The following is a 20,286-nucleotide window of genomic DNA, read 5'->3' on the forward strand; positions in this document are numbered from 1 at the left end:
TTCTCCCTTCTTCTTTTGTTATGGAAACATATATAAATCTTGATTGGAAGATTCTGTTTCTTTTTCCCAAAATGTTTTTTTTCATTCGTGAAAAGATCCGAACAGTGGCGTTAAGATACGCGATTGCACGATAAAGGACTGCTTGATGGACTTGAATCCCTTTTAACTAAAAGGCATAAAGTGATGTCTCAATATGATAAAAAAAACTCTTCACAGAATATAAAATTACATGTAGCAATGAAATAATCATTTTACAGAAATAAAAAAAAAATTAAATAAAAACATCACCATAAAACCAAAATAAGAAGCATCCATATGTTTTAAGACATAAAGAAACAAGCTTACAAGTTGCATCAAAGTTGAAGCTGCAAACCATATTTCTTTACAGTTTACATTATTATTATTATTACACAAATATATGTGCAGATTGAAGACCAGACAAACTAATTATATTGATTATGATGTGATATTTAATATCATTAGGAATAATTCCGTTGTAGTTAAAAAAAATGAAAAGTACCACGAAGCATTATGAACCATGACCCTATTTTGTTTATGTATAATATGTTAATACTGATGAGCTGTTAAAGGGGTATGGATTGACTATCATATTCGTCAGTATTATCATTCGTGGTAGTAAATTCAAATCAAAATATTGAATAATAAATCAATTATACATATAACTAAAGTTTAACCCGGTCAAACGTTCCATATTTAGCTAATTAACCGGTAGTTCATAACAATGAGCAATAATGAATAATTGATTACATAACCCCGAACATAATAATCCCGACTCCACTTCAAGGAACAAGGTTGTTTACAATAAAACATCCGGTTTTCGCCTGTTCCCGCCAATTTCCAGGCTAGACGACCAAAGCTTCGTTGCTCAAGCACGCAATTTAAAATGTGTTTAAATAGACGTTTTTGAAGAAAAAAAAGTAATTTCATGTTAATTATAATTTCACAGTTATAAGAAGATTAAATCATTGACTTGTTTTGTTATGAATTTTATTTTATTACTATAGGGATATTGATGATTTGTTAATGTAACATAATTTATGTTACCCATTTGTACTGAATGTGCTATACATGTATCTTAAGTATTTGTGTGTCACACGATATTTTATTCGGTCATTGGTTATCATTTCGATTTGATATTTAAGTTTTATACAGTATTAAAATAAAATAAAATAATTGCATATTTTTTAAAGTTGTTTTCGCCTGTTCCTGCCAATTTATAAACTAGACGACCAAAGCTTCGTTGCTCAAGCACGCAATTTAAAATGTGCTTTTAAATAGACGTTTTTGAAGAAGAGAAAAAGTAATTTCATGTTCTGTCACAGTTATAGGAATATTAAATCATTGACTTATTTTGTTTTGATTTTTTTTATTACTACAAGGATATTGATGATGTGTTAATGTAACATAATTTATGTTACCCATTTGTACTGAATGTGCTACATGTATCTTAAGTATTTGTTTATCACGTGATATTTTATTCGGTCATTGATTAACAATTATTATTGATATTTAAGTTTTATACAATTGAAATATAATAAAATAAATGCATAATTTTTGTTTCAATATTACCAAACGGTCTAAAAGCACAGGGTTAGATAGGTGTGTAATATTTTAAAGCTGGAATAAACATTTAAGATTTCTTTAGACATCCATGTACAGAGAAATTAAAAACGCCTTTGATTTTTTATTGATGTAAAGAATGTTTTTATATTAAGTATTTTAAAAAAAACCCCAATTTTTGTGTGTCGGTCAAGCGGATACACAAAAACAAAAACACGTACTAGCAATTGAAGTGTGTTTACATAATTATCATTTAAGGCGGTGTTACAGTAGTTTTCCGTCGCTTAATAATATATGAATATGTTCATACAATACATTCAATGTACTGCAGATGAAGCAATCCACAGATATTTTAAGTGAGTAAGATACATGTACGTGTGTGTCATATGAAAAAGAAACAAGTACTAGGGTTTGTTTCACTCGGAGTTTTCAAATGCGGCGAAGTTGTTATAGGTGTATTTGTTATGGAGTGGGCTATGTGATGTTCATCCGGGTACTTTAAACACGTACATGTAATTAGTTAAATATGAAAAAAAAACTCTTAACTCCTACTGATTTTACGGACTTAAAACGCAATAATTTAGTTCATTAAACAAGAAACAGATTTTTGAGAGATAGAGTTCTTAAAAACGGGAGAGTACAGTTGAGTGTTTGTTGTTAATCTGTTAAGAATACTAGGACATGTATGTTTCTTCATATTCTGCTTGAAGCAAACCCATGCGAATTTGAGTCATGACCTCTTTGGGGTACATTTCGCAAGAGGTTTTAATGAGAGTGGTAATGGTTTTTGAATAATAGTTGGAGGCTTAATAAATGATGAATAATATACGCTTCTTAATTAGAACGGGAATCATGCATCTACGGTTGGATGATTGAGATGTTTCGATTACAGTTATAAAAGGACGCCATTTATGTACACGGGTACTACAAGCACATAGGCACCTAACGTTATACTTTTATACATATAAAACTTAACCCCATTCCTAATAATGTGTTATTAGGAAGATGTATGATGTATGAAGTAAAAACATTTTATAAACCAATTCGTAAAGCTGATCAGTCAGTTGTTCCTAAGATATTTTTTGAAACACATTAGTATTTTTTTGGACATTGTAAAATTTAGTTATCTGACTTCTTCAGTAAATGTATTGACTTAATAAACCGAAAACATATTGTAACTTCGACGATATATGAATGTATTTTTCTTATGATTTACTTATAATTTAAAATGTGAAAAAATATTTAATCAGTTATTCCGTAGTTGTTGAAATTTATGATCTTCAAAAAACGGAAGAAGCCAATTACAAATTACTTCAAGAAGTTTATTTTCAACGTATTTAGTAACAAATGACGCAAGGATTGTCGTCATTGGAAGACACAGGAAGTCACGGAACTTGTAATTGTTGCGTTTTCAAGTCAAACACTTGGGGCTTTGCCAGGATTTCTTTGTATTATATAAAGACTTTTTATAAGTTTAAAACACAAAAAAAAAAAAAAACCCACTTAATATAATTTTCTTGCGTGGACCCTGAGGTCCACGCAGAAAATATATAAGCGAGGTTAAACCGGATGCTATGGGGAAAATTCAGCCTGCGCATGAGCTAGCCTGGTTCCTGTGCGTGATGGGTAGCTCAGGGAACCAGGCTAGCATGCGTTTATCTGAATCGGGATCAGGATTTCATGCCATATGCACACATAAGTTCAAAGGCGCTGTAAATGTAAAGTTGTCGGTAAACAGTACAGAAACAAAGAATTCCTTTTAAAGAAATGATCGGCATGTGATATGAATTGTCAGTATTATGAAATAATTAATGTTATGCCGAAACTACAACAGGCATCAAACAGCATAATTTGCGATGATTTGTTGTTTTCCGAATGCACATGTAGCTTAACTTTACTTTTATAGTAGGCGAGGCTAGAGTACTTCTCGATTAAATTTTTTTAAGCATTTAGGTATGATTGAATAATTATGTGACTGTATATAATAAACGGTTGAATAATTATGTCACTGTATAAAAGTTAAGATCTAAAGAAAAATGCATCAAAATATGAAATTAATTTACACAAAACTGTCACTGCATAGTTAACAAAGTAGTGCGAAGCGTAATGTGTGCGCAAATAGTAGAAATCGCCGAATGCCTGACACTTTACACGCAATCTTCATTAATATAGATCATAATTATTTTAGAAGTATGAACCCTTTAAATTCTGAGATAAAAAGGTCAGGGCTGCACATTTACATGTATGTAATGTAGGCAGCTAGAGTCGGTGGAATATCTGATAATCTTGAGGCTTTTACGTTTTCGTTGGAAACACATGCATATGGTCCACGTATTGCAGTCCTTTTTTAAAGGACAGCAACTTGTTTATTTTTAGGTCACAAATCTTTTATGCAACACGGCGTGTTGTCTAATAAAAACTAGATTAAAACACTTAGTGTGACCTGGTTCCGTTTTGATATTATCTAGGAAGCACACTTTACGATGTAAGTATGCCATTGTCTATCTCGATCTTACCGCCAGTCTCTGCGACAGCCAGAGTGCGTCCAATTCAACCACATTTGTGCGAGCCCCTCTAAAGCTGAGAAGATATAATTTATTCGTTTAATTGTTTAATTCAGTTTAAATCAAGGGCAGAGTAATAAGTATTCAAAAGCATTCTGCTGTGAATGTGTATTAAAGCAATATGAGCAGCTGCAGCAATTTTCATGTTGAAATTATTTTTACAAAAATGTTTTTTCTAGTAAAAAGACAAAGAGGTCGTGTCTTATAATTTCTGTTATCCATATTTTTGTGGGCAAAGCCGTTAAGAAGCCTTAATTGGAACAAAATTGAATTATTGTCGTCCTGTACAAAAATTGATTTGCTATTATATTATATAATATATTCCTATATAAAATAGAGAAATTTTCTTTTGACAAAAATCAATGATTTGTTCAAATCATATTTATCATAAAAGTTCAAGTTACATGCAGACTTATTATACTGGCAGGTTTTTGTACAAAAATAAAATTATAAAAAATACAGCTCATATTGCTTTATATAAAGATAATGCTGAGGGTTTTTTTTATTTTCTGATGTTCAATTTTATCTTTAAACATTTGATAATTTTGTCTATACAATAAGTTTTGTCAACAGAGTTTTTTTTATTCCTAATTTGTATTGAGAATATCCTTATTGTTCAACAAAGCTGAGTAATATATGTTTTTTTAACTTTACTTTTCATGTCATGGACAGAGTATTCAGGATTCAGAACCAATCCTTGGGTGAAAACAAGTACACGTAACAATATGAAAAATCGAGCATATAGAAACATATCCAGAACCATAAAGCTATGAATCTTAGACTTAAGTCAGAAATGGTACACTCTTCATAAAACCACTGACAAAACTGAAAAAGATATGTGTCTTCATAAAAAGTTGTAAATAACAATTTTAAATTTTATAGCATAAACATTCATTTAATGACTGAATTTTTTACTTTGGTCTGAAATTGCTTTAAGTTCCTGAGGACAGTCTGTGGGAAAATTTTTGAGACCAAGATCAAATCTTTGGATAGTTGACATGTTTAAGTGGATCTGTAAATGTCCGTTTGGTCTACAAGTTTTCTCATCACTTTTCAACACTGCCAAAACATGAAGGAACATATGTACAACCATTTTGCTTAAAAAAAAAGAATTTTGAAAGTATCCTGTTTTGTCACATTTTTAATGTATTGAACATTGAGCAGATTTACAATCCCTAGATTATAGTTTGTTTCAACATCGTGTGAAACAAATCCGTACTTTGTGAAGTCTAGCTCTGTCAAAATGCCAAATACCTGGAATTTTGATCGTGATCATATAATTATGAAAAACGATATTGCAACTAAAACCTAAATTGGTAATTAACTCACCTGAAAAGATTTTTTTCATTATTTTTATTTTGCCTATAGACGTACACCGATATCGCGAAAACGAATCAAAGAACACCTGTACAATACATTATTCTTTGATGTATATTTTCATGAATCTGAGCGTCAAATTCGTATCTGCGCACATTTTTGCTTGACTCCTCAACTTTGTCTTTTGAAGCCATCCCAACCTTTCACTTAGAAAACAATGGCAAGTATCGAATTATATAAAGCATTTTATAACTTATCGAATCGATGTCTTCGAAACAAATGAAAAATATGCTCGAATGGATATGATGTCAGTAAATATTGCAAAAACAAATATAAACCATCCCTTCTGATTGATCTTCTTATAATCATACCATGCATATATGCATCCAGAAACTGAAAGGTCTGGAAATGTGTCTCAAATGAGAATTATGTCTTGTAACAATCGTCCAGTAGCCATGGAAGTTTTCTAAATACTAGTTTCTTTATTTCATCCTTCCTTTCTGTTTTTCTCTCCTTGCATTCATTTAAAGAGGGTGAAAGTTTGTGTCTTACCTTTATTGTAGATCAGTTGGTTGCATATAAGACCGATTCTTTCATCCAGGTGAATAAAAATTACATCTAATTGGATGTCTGACATTTGTCCGAGCGCCACTTTATATATTGGTAAGTGTTCGATTGATTATGAAATTTCAAGGATAGGCAGCTTAAAAAATATTCATAATACTGGAGAAGTGGCCATGGTATAATGGTATTCTGTAATACAAGCATTCTATAAGTATGTAAGTCTATCAATATTTTTTTTTTCAAATAGCTTTAAGAGGCATGTAGCAGTTTAAAAGAATTATTTAAACAATATATAAATCAACGATTTGTAGGAAAGAAATTATGTTATGACAAAATCAAGTATTATTTGCGACGACTTAATTTCGCGATTAACCTGAGATGAGTTGATTCGCGGCGACTGATTTTCGCGATCAATCCTCATCAACACCTGTTTTTCTTACTTAATGACCAATAATGGTCTGCGGCGAGAAATATTCGTAACAATGAGGCTGTAGCGAAAATTTCTCGCACGCGAACATAAGTTGGTTTACAGTAACTTGAAGCCTAGGTTGTCAGTTGTCAATATACCATAATGTGTAAATACATTTTCTTGGTACTGAAACAAATTTACATATAAAATACACGACATTTTGAAACAAAATGGTTTATTTGTAAACAGCAGCAAACCCTTGTTTACAAAAAAAATTAGGGTCAATTGATGGTCAAGATAATAAACCCCTTTTTTTTTTATTTTACAATGCAGTAATCTTGGATAGATTTCTAGCACGTAATTGTCATTCAGTGTTTTAAGAACGTCAGATGTAGTTTTTAATATTTCAATTTGTATTAAAAATGCAAGCAGGTGTGAAGATATAAAAAGTAGTCAATTTTTAGGTTGTATAACTTGTTTACCTCAAGTCAAGATGCCTGACTGAACAATATAATCTCGATTAGACCTTGAATATTGTGCACTTTTGCTGCACTAATTACATGCAAGTAGGTCACCCATGTAATGTAGGATAAGTTCCGTTCCGACAGTGGTTGCGTCGTTTCAGGCGACAATGTAAATACTTCAGTAAACAAATGAAGTAAACGGCGGTATTTTTAGGTCATCAGTGTTAAAGGGTTTTTAGTTCATTGTCGTTTTTTTCAAATATGTTTCATATTATAATTTTGTAATGATCAGTTAATGTCGCATTTACTGTTAGACTGATGTCATCATGAATCTTGGAGACAACTGTGTTTCTAAAAACGTTATGCGTGGATATTACTCGAGTTCAAAGAGGTGGGGTGGCTGGGCAACCGATATATTTGTATGTAATTAACATTGCGCAGCATAAGCCTCAGATGAACAAAGTGGCTATTTTAAGGATTACGGATATTGAACAATTGCTACGTGAACACCATAGTGAGCGTACATTTATATGTAATAAGGGAACTAACCCATTTAACAGTATGACCTGCTCAGATATTGAGAAAGTTCCTTTTACCTCCCGTTGTTCACATGATAGTTAGTTTATAAACAGCCAGTTTTTTCTTCTGGGAATTTGAATGTACATTTTTTTTTATATTTAGATATGTATTTGCAAGCATCATTCACTCATGAAACACATGAGTTGTGGAGTTTCTCTTGGAAAGCTAAGATTCTGGTACATTTCATAATCAAAATACGTTGCCAAAGGGCAATTTTTCCAATCAGTAGCTTGTTTTTAAAGAAAAAGAATGTGTGTAAACGTTATTTATACTTTTTTAAAAACTAGGATTTTAAGGAAAACTTTTTTTCTAGAAAGCAGGTTTTTAATTTTTTTTAATTTTTCTAGAAAACGGGTTTGTAAAATTATTTTATAAGAAAACTTGAGATACATTTAGCAAGTATTAAAATAAGTGTTATAAAAAAAATTAAACATGTCAACATTATAAAAATGTATTTTGAAAAAAAAATTAGGAAGACTTAGGTCTTCTGTAGCATAATTGTCAGCTTAATACGTATGTTAACATTTTGATTTTTCATTATCATTTAAAACATTTCCGGGCGAATTCATCACTCGCACTCGATGATAAAAATGTCTTCTTTACAACCTTTGTTGTTTATCGATTTCTATAAAAACTACTTTTAAAAAAAAATTAAAATATAATAAGTCATTTCTACATGTATGTTTGGGAAAATTATAATTTTATTTTGAATTCAGGATCTACGAGGAATTACAGTATTCCGATAGTTCGTGAAATCAACGGACATGTTCCAAATGAAGAGAAAACAAGTTGAAAAGAATTGCAAGAGCGAAAGCGAGAAGAATGTTCGCTTGATCCCCTATATCTCTATCCCTGGATGTAGGGATGATAACCTAAATCACAAGAAAGTAGACCGATCGATAATCACGGAAGCAATTGTTTCCCGTAAAAGAAGTATTTACACTGCGCTTTTGATAAATTAATCCGGAATATCCAGGTGTTATTCAAATCTATGGTCTGAATCCTATCGCATTTAAAACGATATTGATATCGACAACTTATCAAGAAGTCAATACTTGCAAATACATTAGAAATTTCACGCGGTACAAAACAACTTTAGTGCGTATTTTGCTTTATTGCCCCTCTTCTCATTTATTTATAAGTTGGAGCGGGATTTGGGGTTAGCGGTTTTCTATATGCCAGGAATGGTTACGGTAGCAATTGTGAGTGGATATCGCACAGAGTGTGTCCTGACATTGGAAAAAAGAAGACCAGATCTAAATCTTCTTAATATGTTTACAATACGTATGTCTTCGGAGATGTAATGGGATCAGATCGAAGTAAGGGACCTTTAATTGTCTTTAGTCCGGTCCTCTTTAAATTCTCTTTGTTGTTCGCTGTCGCAAGACCAGCTCTGTATTAAAGACAATCAGTTTTAAATTTAAATGCAATTCTGTGTGTATGTCAGGAAACTTTTGTTCTGCCCCTAAACAAATATTTAGTTGGGGTATTCCCACAAGTCGGGTCCTTAATTGCATTTGAGTAGCGATTTCACATTGTCAAATATGGAGTCTTTGTTGTTTAATAGAGAAATATTTTGATATCAAATTGCAATATGAGCGACGAGGATCCGCAGTTTCAAGGCCTACATGTAGGTACAGCACCGATTGACTTTGATTTCCTGCAAAGTTTAGAAAGAAATTTAGATTCTGGCGGAGAATCAGCGGAAAATGGGAGGAACGTAAACTCCACACTCAGCCAGCATTCGGAAGAAATGGCAGATATGATAGACTACGGGATTACGTCGTAAGTGGGAACGTTTTTTTTATTAGCTTTTTGTGTTTGCTTAATTAAGTTTAAAATGTTTACTTTAAATCTGTGACATTATTTGGATAGATAAAATGTTTAAAGAGGGTTGATATTTCTTACACCACACATCACTCCCCTTTCTTCTTTTCACCCACTTATCTAGACAACCTGCAAGAAAGGAGAATATTAAAAAGAATACTGAATCTCAAACCCGTACTTGTCACAATGTGCGCAATCGGCAAACAGCGAGGGAGAGTTCTAAAAATTCGAAGAACGCACGGCGACCTCGAAGTGGAGGGGCTAAGTAATATTTATTGGTTATCATTGGCTATATATTAATTATTGTATTAATAATGTCATTTAAAAAAATCTTTTAACGTTTTTATTTGCAACATGGAAATTAGGATAAGTACTGTTATGTTTACATGAATATTTTACCGATAATTGTAGGAAAATGGATGATTTTACATGCTAGTTAATAACTTAAAGGAGATTAATTCTTACAATATAACAAAAAAAAAAAGAGATCGTTAATAAGTTACTGTAGACTTTCTATGTAATACTTTATTCATGTAGATCACCGGAGAGAAAAGTCACAAGAGGTATATCAATAAATGTGAATCAACAGACTGTCGAGATGAGAAGGAGGGTCTTGGACCTGGAGAAGGAGGTTGATCTCTTACGGGGGGAAAACGTGTCCCTCCGGAAACAGCTGACCATGCCCCACCCGGTCAAAAGGTCAGCGGGATTTCTTTATTTTTTTTTTTATTAAAGGCGTTTAATTTGAATTATTAAATACATGTATATGCAAAAGAAAATAATCATGTGGCAGTATTTTAAAATTCCGAACAGTTGTAAAGAAGTTTTCATTGTGTTATGATTTTATATACCTTTGATGAATGGCATACATTTACAGTTAACTCAAAATCAATGCTTTTCAAATGAAATGCGTTAATAGAGAATTTGCAAATTCATAACTTATTATTAAAATCTTTTATAATTAGGTTGACGGATGAAACCATTTACAGCAGAATTCAGTCAGGGATGAAGAAGGAGAAGAAACTGTTTGAAATGTTGTTATCAGACAACGAACGGAAATTTCACGAATTAGAATCAAAACACAGGTATCTCATAGAGGACAAAGACACCTTACAATCCAGGTAAATTCAGGTTTGAAAACAGTATTTGTTCAAGAGTGGTAGAAACATTATTTTACGTCGTTAAATTGAATATATCTTGGAGCACGTGAAGTACCGAGGGCCTTATATTGCATTGTAGAATTATCTATTCTTGTATTTTTCATACAAATTGAAATCATTAAAAAGCAATAACTTCTTCTTACCTTTATCGAGTCTTTAAAATTTTAAGCACATTTTAAGCCTAAGTTTGATGATAAATGATTTTTGTAGGATTCGGATTTTTGAAAAAGAGATCGAAAACCACATTAGCACACTTCAGCAAACAAGAAAGGAGCTCTTCGCTGTGTCAGAAAATAACAAAGTGATAGCGGAAGAAAATAGACTGTTAACGAAAGAAAACCATGCCCTTAAATCTAGGTAAAACTGTGATTATTTATTGAACAGATCCTTAATCCCGCCTTTGTCTGAAAGATAACGATCAATCTTTCAAAAATGTTGTGGATTTAAAAAATCAATATTTTTAATGTTTTCCTGCTTTAATTCCTTGGTTAAAAGTTTTAACTTAATTAACATAGAATGCAAAAATTGGAAGCAAAATCCACGGAGAATTCCGAACATGAGTTGATTCTTCGACAGCATATAAGAGAGGAGTACGAAAAGAAGCTCCGAGTGCTGGAGAAAGAAATACTGGCTACGATATCAAAGTACTGAATGTCAATGTTGGTCGTTTGTCGCCGATTAATGGCATTACAGTGTTTTGTGTTATTTCAATGCGATATACATTTGTAAAAAAAAATAACTTTCTGGGTTCTTTTGGACAATATATGACCAGATCAGAAAATGCTATTTGCATAAAAATGTATCTTAACAAAAGTAAGCAGTATTTTCAAATGTTAAAATACCATGCTATATTCTGATAAATGTAGTCCTGATTGTTGTGTTTTTCTCAGAGGGGACAAGAAAAAAGATATGCACAGAGCCAAAGGTAAACAAGATCTGGACATAGTGACGGAACATTATCAGGCCGTGATTAAAAATCTACAAGCAGACAGGGAAAAGGTGCAGAGGGAGAGAGACGCAGCTATCTTAAGGTACCAACGACAGGCTTTTTGTTATATTTTGTTTTAACAAGATATCTGCGGTTGATAGGGTGGTAAGTGTGTTTTTCAGCCGATCACCTTGAGCATTTGTGAAACTGGTTGTGTTTAAAGAGAGATAACTCTATGTTTGCTTACCCCTGCACTTTCTTTGTAAAGACGCAAAACTAGTAATACTGAATACTCAGTATTTAATTACATTCTTTCAGTTCATTGTATGAATCATTTAATGACATTTTCAAGTATTTTAACTTTCAATGAACTCACATTTCTAAATCAAGAACAACTAACTATTTTGAAAGAGTTCATCAATACAAAGAAAGATGGAGCGATAAATGTAAACGAGATGAGATCAAACACAGAGGGAAAATCCAAGTTCTCGAAAGACAAGTGCGTGAGATGGAGATGGAGAGGGGCTTCCTGGAAGAGGAGAAACATTCTCTAGAAGAAAGGTATATCTTTAAAATATCATCTTCACTATTATAGCGGCCATATTAATGCGGCCCTATGCTCCCCAAGGAGTGGACAGGAATAAGTCTTCACTAGCCAAATATATAGTATTCCCTCACCCAGAATTGTTTCCTTTAAATTTCTACATATGAAAAACAGTAATAAATATTAAAATATACTCATGGAAGAGAATTTTCGCTTTTGTAAATAATAATGCATGTATTGAAATAAGTGGATAAAAAATCGGACCCTTTGCTAGTAGAGATGTTAAAATATAGCCCGTTTTCAGCTATTGTTTTGATTGTATAATTTACGTGCTTAGTGATAGTTTTAAGTCTTCACACTCTTTATATGTACAGAGTCGGTAAACTGTTGGAGAAGAAGGAGCAAGAGGCGGACACTCTGATGCAGATTGGAGACGTGCTACGTAAGCACGACAACGACCTGGAGAAACAAGTCCAGGAGTTACATCGCGAAAAACAGGAACTGGGCAAAGAGAAAGAGATACTACAAGAACAGTAAGAAACGACTCCATTTTGCTTCGTTTTTATATGTACAAAATGTATGTCGAATATTTTATCAATTACTTATCATATAGTTTAGGTACAGTGTAATTCATTGTATAATTTAAACAATCTATATGCTTTTCTAGAGTATTACTTTATTATGGAAAATAGTCAAGTGAACTTAAGATGTTTAATTATCTTGACAGAATATTGCTGCACGAAAAATCCCGAGAGAGCATGCAGTTGCAGCTAAAGACCACCAGAGAGGTTTTAGAAAACAGGATAAGTGAATTGTACCTGAAAAATGAACGGCTGCAGACAGAAAATGCAGAACTAAAAAGATGGTATGGGACACTAATTAAATTTAGTGATGTTGAAATGGCAAATTGATCCGATATTATTATAATTGTCATCACAATTTTTACTAAGTGAATAAGGAACAGTTTCGTACTCTTTTTTCTAGTACGGATGCCAAGAAAGGGGATTGGATACGCACTATATCAGATATTATGGGGTATGAAAAAGCCTCAAAAAGTGAAAAAGAGACCCAATTTCAAAATATGATAGAGACATTTCAAAATGAGAAGAAAGAATTGGATGGCGAATTAAATTTTCTCCGTGAAAGGTATTCAATATGTGAAGAGAACATTTGTTCTATTATCTATTCCAAATACCCTTATATGCATGTGTAATATATGAATGTATGATCGATAATAATTTGGACTATTTTTTTTTAAATTTCATGACAAAATATCACTTCATCTTAAAAAAAGAAAAAAAACTTGATAACTAGAATATGAGTGACATTATCTACAGTGTTATGATACTTTTGTTCAAATATCAAAGGTTAAAAAATATTGAGGAGGAGAAAGAAACAGCTCTTGCTTCAAAGGAAGCTGCTTCCAAATCCCAGAAAGAAGAACTTGAAAGATATCAAAAAGAGTTAAAATCTCTAGTAGAAGAAAAGAATATGTTAATCAAAAGGTAAAAAAAAATTAATGTATAAAATAAATATATTAAATAAGTCGTGCATGATTTGTAAGACTTTGATTTTTACTCATAATGAAGTAATTTTAACTGAACAAAAGGTTTAAAGAAATTGAAAGGAAAAAGGAGGACATGAAAAACGATATGGAATCATCAAAACAACAAATGAAAACAGAGTTTGAAGAAATGATGGACAAACTTAGAGACGAAAATAGTGTTTTAAGACAGGAAAAGGAATCCCTCCAGGCTAAGTAAGAAGCCGAGGAGCTCGTTTTCTTTTAACTTCAATAATGGAATAACTGAAATGCTCTCGATTAAATTCTAAAAATAAATACCATGATTATTAGACGTATGCAATTATTCTAACAAATTTAATCTCAATATCGCGTTATGATAAATTTAACAAATGTCATATTATAAGAATTAAAGCTTATCATTTATAGGAACCTATTTGTTTTCGGAGTTTTATAAATGATTGGTCGATAGCATGTATTTTATGGATTATAACAGGGTTGATGAGTTGGAATACACCCTCACAGTGAAAGACATAGACGACGAGGAAAACACACAAAGTGACATCGCTAATTTCCAGAAAACAATTGAAGATCTACAAGAACAAGTTACAAAAGAAAGGCAAAGGTTTGTGTCTGTGCATACAAAATAGAACCGTTTTAACAAGAGCTTGGACTTTGGGTAGTTGTGTCAAACAGCAATGTGACGTAGGTCTGTCTATTTCATTGCTGGACACTCAGCCATAGCTCTGTGAAATCAACAAGATTTGTCTGGCTTTTGAGCTAAGACTACGCAATCGGTGTATATTTCGCTTGAAACCGCGTCATTTTAACTTGTTTTGACGCAAGAAATAGATAGCTTCGCCCAACTTAAAGTCCAAGGTCTTGTTAAAATTGTTCTAAACAAAACCGAAAACCGGATCAGAGATATGTTTCTTTTCAAATAATACTTTAAAGTCTAAACCGTAAGATTCTTATCATAAGTAACAGTCTTAATATTTATATGGAATTTTTTATATATGGCCATAGATAAAATAAAGAATTTGATTTCAAAAAAAGATTCCATGAAAAAGAAGAAAAATGGAAAATATTTAATGAGGCACAGTCTGAGAAAGAGGATGCCTTGAATATTAGAAATGCTAGTCTGGAGAGAACCGTACAAAAGTATCTGAGAGAAATCGACACCTTGAAAAACAGGTATGGAATACAATGGTTTGATTTTGTAGTAAGTTTGCTTTTTAAGCTTTTTGGTGAAATGTACATGTAGGTCTAAATTTTGATTTTTTTTATTGATTGATATGCACATGCCAAGCAAGCTGCTTGCCAGTCACCACGCGTTTAGATATTTGCTGCCATTGTAGAATTTTGGATCACGAGCAAGGAATAGGTCATTATCAAAATCAAATAGAACACATTCTTCAGGAAAAAGCTCTAATCCAAAAACAATTAAAAGAGTACAAAAACAAGTAAGTAGAGGAACCAAATATTTACATATATTTTTGATTTAACATTAGAATCTATGTTTGCATTATTTACATTCACTATCACAACATGCTTGCTTTCTTCATAGAAAAGTGTAAAGTGTATGACTTGTTTCCACCAGCATTGTATTTGTTTTCATCATTGTGGAGTGCAAATATTAATATGGCATACTGTACACGTAACAAAATGAAGAAGTTATAAGAGGTTTTTTTGTTAAACATTTCAGAAAAGAAACGACTGCGAACGACGAGATGGTGTTACACATACAGACAGAAAGTAAGAAACTGAGAGAAATCGAGGAGCAGTTGGAAAGAGAAAACCAGGATCTGAAATCAGAGAAACTTACGTGGGAGGTGGAGAAAAAGAACCTTGAAGAGAGGTATATGACGTTCTGTTACATACACGTACTACTAATGATAGTTCTATTCTGAGAAAAATAGTTTTACCCGAATTTGAAAACTGTTAACAAGGCTAGATAGTGTGTGTTTTAAAAGAAATTGATTGCATTCAACAATACATGTATTAATTTTGTTATGGAATTAAATCAATCAAGTGATTTTACTGTGCCATGTTTACATGAAGCTGTAAGTTTGTAGATAATTGTAAGCACCGACTAAATTGGATATTGGTCACCTAAACTCCTTAAATAAAAAATGCTTTAAAATCGGACTTTAAACTTGGCTACAAGTTTTCTAAAGACAAATGAGAACCCTTTAATTACTTTCATTGTCATAATATCAATTGATAGCATATATTAGTGAAAAGGTCTACAAATTATCATAAATGTCTTGTTTAAATTGTAATTGTCTTAATGGTATTGCTTGTTTTCTACAATGTAGGTGATGTTTTACACTTTGTCCACTTCCTCTTTGAGAATCCGCTTCTAAGTGTATAGAAGTAATGGTGGTTTTTTTAATTCTTCAAAGTTAAATTTTTTAACAGAATTAGGTCAATGGAAAACCAACTAAAGTTAAAAGAAAGCAAAGTGACCAGTTTGACGCAAGAAAAAGCACAGTTGCTTAAACAAAACGAAGCCATACAATCTAGGTAGGTCTTCTGCTTTGAAAAATGAATTGTTTATGGATTGCGTTATTAATATGAATCAATATAATTTGTTATCGTACTTTATTCTTCTGAAGACATAGAGGAAGAGAATCAACTGAAAAGATGAATGGTGACGTCAGCACCGTTATACATGGCAGTGGTATAGACATTATGGATCTCGGTCAACGTTTCTCTGACCTGTACGAAAAGGAGTTTCTTGAGTCTTTGAAATCGTTAATCAGTGATTCAGAACTTTGTCTGGATGAGAGAGACGCCATAGAAATTCTATTAAACATGCTACAGGTAAACATTTCTATTCGATGAAGGTTTTAATTACACTACATTGTTATGAAAATGCAATAAATGCAAAGAAATTTAACAATATAGTATTTAAAAAAAACCATTTTATAATCTTTTCATTTTTGTTAAAAAATATAATTCATATTCATTGTTCTTTCTTTTTGTTATCTACACTACATGTTAGTGTATGTCTTATTTTGTCTTATTTAGACAATCATCAAAGATTGTGAGCGATTGGCAGAGGAACAATTAGATGATTTACAAATGGTTAGTTTTACATTTACCTTTTTTTTCATTACACATGGGAATATCATTATCAAGTCATTCATTTTGCTTATGCTTTAAATTTCATTTTGGATTGGTCACTTCGCACACTGCAGAAGGAACAGTTTGTTGTTTGATTATCATATTGTGTGAAAAAGTGTTTATCATTGTTCACGTGGAGTGGGTTCATTATATTACATATAGGTAATGGGTATGGATGTGGAAAGTGAAGAAAACTTAACAAAAATCAGACACATTAGAAATTTCATGGCAGTGGACTGTTTGTCTAATATTACAAAGGTATGATGCCAGCAAATCATTCATCTTATTTTGAATTATAGTTCGACCACAGATTCTAAGACTTACATTGTATGAATTATGAATGTAGTTTTTATTGTTCTCAAAATTTTGTTTACAGAAAATTCAACAGGGGACGTTAAAGAAATCCTTTGCAGAATACAGTGAACATTGTAAAAATTTCGTGGAAAAGGCCATTGTGCTTTGTTGGTTGATGAAGAACATGGAAGAACCGATTAGATTAGACTTTTCTGTGAATCACGGGGATACCATGAATGAACTAAAGTATCAGTGCTATTCAGAGTCAGGGAAGGAAATTGACTATATGGTTTGGCCAGTCTTGTTGTTAAAAGGAGAGGTCCTACAGAAAGGAGTTGTTCAGACGAGCTAATGTGCGCTATATCGAAGTGTTTTTTTTATTCTGGCAGTTCATTTAAACTTTAAAAATTGATTTATATAAAATAAATAGAAATTGTCCAAAATTGATTTCTAAAAAATGAAAAAAAAACTTGTTTTAGACGAAAATGACGGCAAATCAAGATTAAAATAGAAATGTACAATGTACGCAAAACAATCCCATACACGAAATTACAGGTAAATTATTGTTTTGTGTGAACACCATTCTATTTATTCCTACACAATGTTATAGTGTTAGACAGAGAAGGCCATCACATCAAATGATTGTTTTTAACAGTGAGTGCGCCCATCTTGTGATTTTCATATTTAACAGTAGTGATCTCATCGAAACAAGAAAATTTAAAATATGTTCGTTTCGTCCCATTTCCCCATGAGCAATTTATAGCACAGTCACATGGATCAGCCGCTCATGAATTCAAAACAGATTACAAAAGAGCAGATTTCGAATATTGCATTACAAACAACTTATTTTAGATCCGTCTTTAAAATAAGATATTGCAAACTAGTTATGGATAGGGTTGATTACTCTCAAAAGTAATCGATTAAATTACAATTACATTTGATTTTAAAAGTAATTGATTACAAGTTGATTACATCCATTTTTATAAGTAAATGATTATATTTTATTACTTTTTTCATGTAATCATGATTACTTACGATTACTTTAGATTACATTGCTAGTATTTATGTTTTAGTGTTTCCCTTTTAAATGCTTAATGTTTTGAAGAAAAAAAACCTACATGTTGACATGACACTTCTTCAGATTTATTTACAAGTGTTTTCAATCATTACAATACATTATCATTACTACATGTATTTGATTCACTTAGATCTTTCTTTGACTCTCTGAATACACTGTGACAGTTGGTCTTAGGAAACTCAAAATGTTGGTTAGCAAACACATTTATCGTAAATGACACTTTAATAATGTTTTTCAGTATATAATTCAGGGTTGGCAAAAAATTTTTTTTTAAAAAAGCAGCCGGGAATGATCAAATTTCACAGGACAGTGGAAATAAAGTACAACTACATATACATTAAATCAAATCTACTAATTAGAATGTAATCAGAACACGTAACTGTGCCTATGATATAGCTTTGATATTAATAACTGGCGGCTTTCATCTATGTTTATCCCAAAATATTTTTGCCGCATATTTTCTTAAATTGTTCTATGTCTATAGATACCACTGGGTTCATATGATGTCCATTCGATAGTATGAAAAAATCCCAAGATTTCCCCTTTGAAACGCCCCTCTAGCTTGTCAGGTTTCAATACACAGATAAAAATAAAAAGCCTTTGGGGATTTTGCATTACATCAGCCATTAAATAGCCCGGATGATAACGTTGAAAAAATGTGTGAGGTATTCAGAGTGATCATGACTTCCGAGCGCAGAAAAGATGTAAACAGTCCCCATTATAAATCTCCGTAAGAAATCGGTTTTCGTTTCTGTGAGTTTTTATGAGTGAAAAACAATAATATGTCAATGAAGATATCTTGAAAATTTTCTCTTTCGTCGATTTCATTGCACTTGAAGTCTTCTCTCACGGGTATGTTTATTTTTATCAAAAATCGTCAAAATGTGCGGCATAAATATCCTGGGACAGACTATAACAAATAATCAGAACTCATTTTATTCATACACCAGTGTCATTTGAGTCAAGTATAGGTGCATATGCAGTTGCTATAAACATAAATCCCAAAGATCCAGTTTAAAGTTTCTTTGTTATTCACAGTGTGTGAAGAAGGCAGCTAAGAATATTGTGAAATGTAAAGAGTGACTGTGTTACTTACATTGTACCTCAGTATGCAACCTACCTAAGAAGCAAGCCAATTAGCTCTACTCAAAGAAAATACCTCTCTAAAACAGGAGCACATAACTGTCAAGAGTCAATTTGTTTAAGCAACACATTGTTGGATTGTTGTTTGTATCACCGACTGTGATTATGAAAAATTTTGAATTTATTGTCTGCTTTGAATGATTAAAAAAATGTAAACTACAAAACTTGGGATGGGAAAGCTGGACTGAAACTATTCTGCAATAAGGTGCTAAGAGAAAAGGATAATGGTGTATTTAAGATTCATAATTCATACATGTACACTGAAATCGCTAAAAATGTTAAATTCACTTTTTAATTCGTATTTTTATGTTTCCTGTCAATATCTGTTTCCCAAAACACGTTTTACATTGAACAAATCAAACAAATATAGAATTTAAATTGTAGTCCCAGTATTTCCTAATCTAAAGAAATTCAGTAGTATTTCCCAAGACGAGATATACCTATATTGATTTTACCAGTGGTAAGTAGACATTGTTTTAAAATGATTCTAGCCAATTTAAAAACTAAGTCTTATTCACCGAATACCTCTAATAAATAATGATTTCAAGCATTATGATGTAATCATAAAAGTAATGAAAAGTTATCATAATTAAAGGACTTTTTCTTAGTAATCGATTATATTACGAATACATGTAATTAGAAAAATGGATGATTACTGATTACCCATAATTATTCAGCAATCTGTTATTTATTATACATGTACATGTAGCTGATTATGATTACTGATACATGTAATAATTACCCTATCCCTGACCATAGTCCTTCCATTGATAAATAATTGACAGTTTAATCTACAATTGCCATAAAAAACGGGGTTCAACCTGTATGATAAACATTAGAAAGCTAATGAAATTGTTACAGAAATTCAATCCGATAAGATTATTTTCAATAACAATAATCATTTTGATTTACATTGACCGTGGATACTACATATATGAATAACGTTGTTCTCTATGCTCCCTCCTTACAAGTACTAGATTAAAATGCAATTGTATGAAAACAATTCAACTACAAGTATGTTCTAACATAGGCGTCGAAACCGAGGGGGGGGGGTGTTGCAAAATTAGACCTAACCATCAGGCACATAGCATCAGAGGGGGCCAGCCCCACCCTACTTTTTCTCGCAGCAAACATAATTTTTCTTAAATTAATTAGACTTAACTCACTATACGTTAAGTGCCTT

At 32.0% G+C, this 20,286-nt stretch overlaps 1 protein-coding gene across 4 annotated transcripts; it reads left to right on the forward strand.

Moving 5' to 3' along the window:
* The first annotated feature begins 8,587 nt into the window (after positions 1–8,587).
* Positions 8,588–17,315, forward strand: LOC105317847 (golgin subfamily A member 6-like protein 24). Of its 4 annotated transcripts, XM_011414614.4 has the most exons (23): positions 8,590–8,797; positions 9,046–9,263; positions 9,430–9,570; positions 9,843–10,004; positions 10,271–10,426; positions 10,676–10,822; positions 10,981–11,109; positions 11,356–11,496; positions 11,805–11,954; positions 12,312–12,470; positions 12,665–12,802; positions 12,922–13,083; positions 13,305–13,442; positions 13,547–13,696; positions 13,956–14,084; positions 14,516–14,653; positions 14,818–14,922; positions 15,165–15,317; positions 15,881–15,985; positions 16,078–16,285; positions 16,493–16,549; positions 16,751–16,846; positions 16,965–17,315. In XM_011414614.4, the coding sequence occupies exons 2-23, from the start codon at positions 9,073–9,075 to the stop codon at positions 17,232–17,234; spliced, it is 3,225 nt and encodes a 1,074-aa protein (XP_011412916.3). In that variant the 5' UTR covers positions 8,590–8,797; positions 9,046–9,072; the 3' UTR covers positions 17,235–17,315. The 4 variants fall into 4 exon arrangements, with proteins under 4 accessions (XP_019918601.3, XP_011412917.3, XP_011412916.3 ...); XM_020063042.3 differs by lacking the exon at positions 14,818–14,922 and having other exon boundaries at positions 8,588–9,263; XM_011414615.4 differs by lacking the exon at positions 16,751–16,846 and having other exon boundaries at positions 8,589–9,263.
* The last annotated feature ends 2,971 nt before the right edge of the window (positions 17,316–20,286 follow it).

Source organism: Magallana gigas, chromosome 2 (assembly GCF_963853765.1).
Source record: "Magallana gigas chromosome 2, xbMagGiga1.1, whole genome shotgun sequence".
Taxonomy (NCBI): Eukaryota; Metazoa; Mollusca; class Bivalvia; order Ostreida; family Ostreidae; genus Magallana; species Magallana gigas.

Excerpts from the sequence above, each read along its gene's own strand:
- LOC105317847 (XM_011414614.4), top strand. The coding sequence starts at position 9,073 with ATGAGCGACGAGGATCCGCAGTTTCAAGGCCTACATGTAGGTACAGCA. Across the intron at positions 12,471-12,664 it reads AAAGAGATACTACAAGAACA|AATATTGCTGCACGAAAAAT; the intron begins GTAAGAAACGAC and ends TTATCTTGACAG. Across the intron at positions 15,318-15,880 it reads AAAAAGAACCTTGAAGAGAG|AATTAGGTCAATGGAAAACC; the intron begins GTATATGACGTT and ends ATTTTTTAACAG.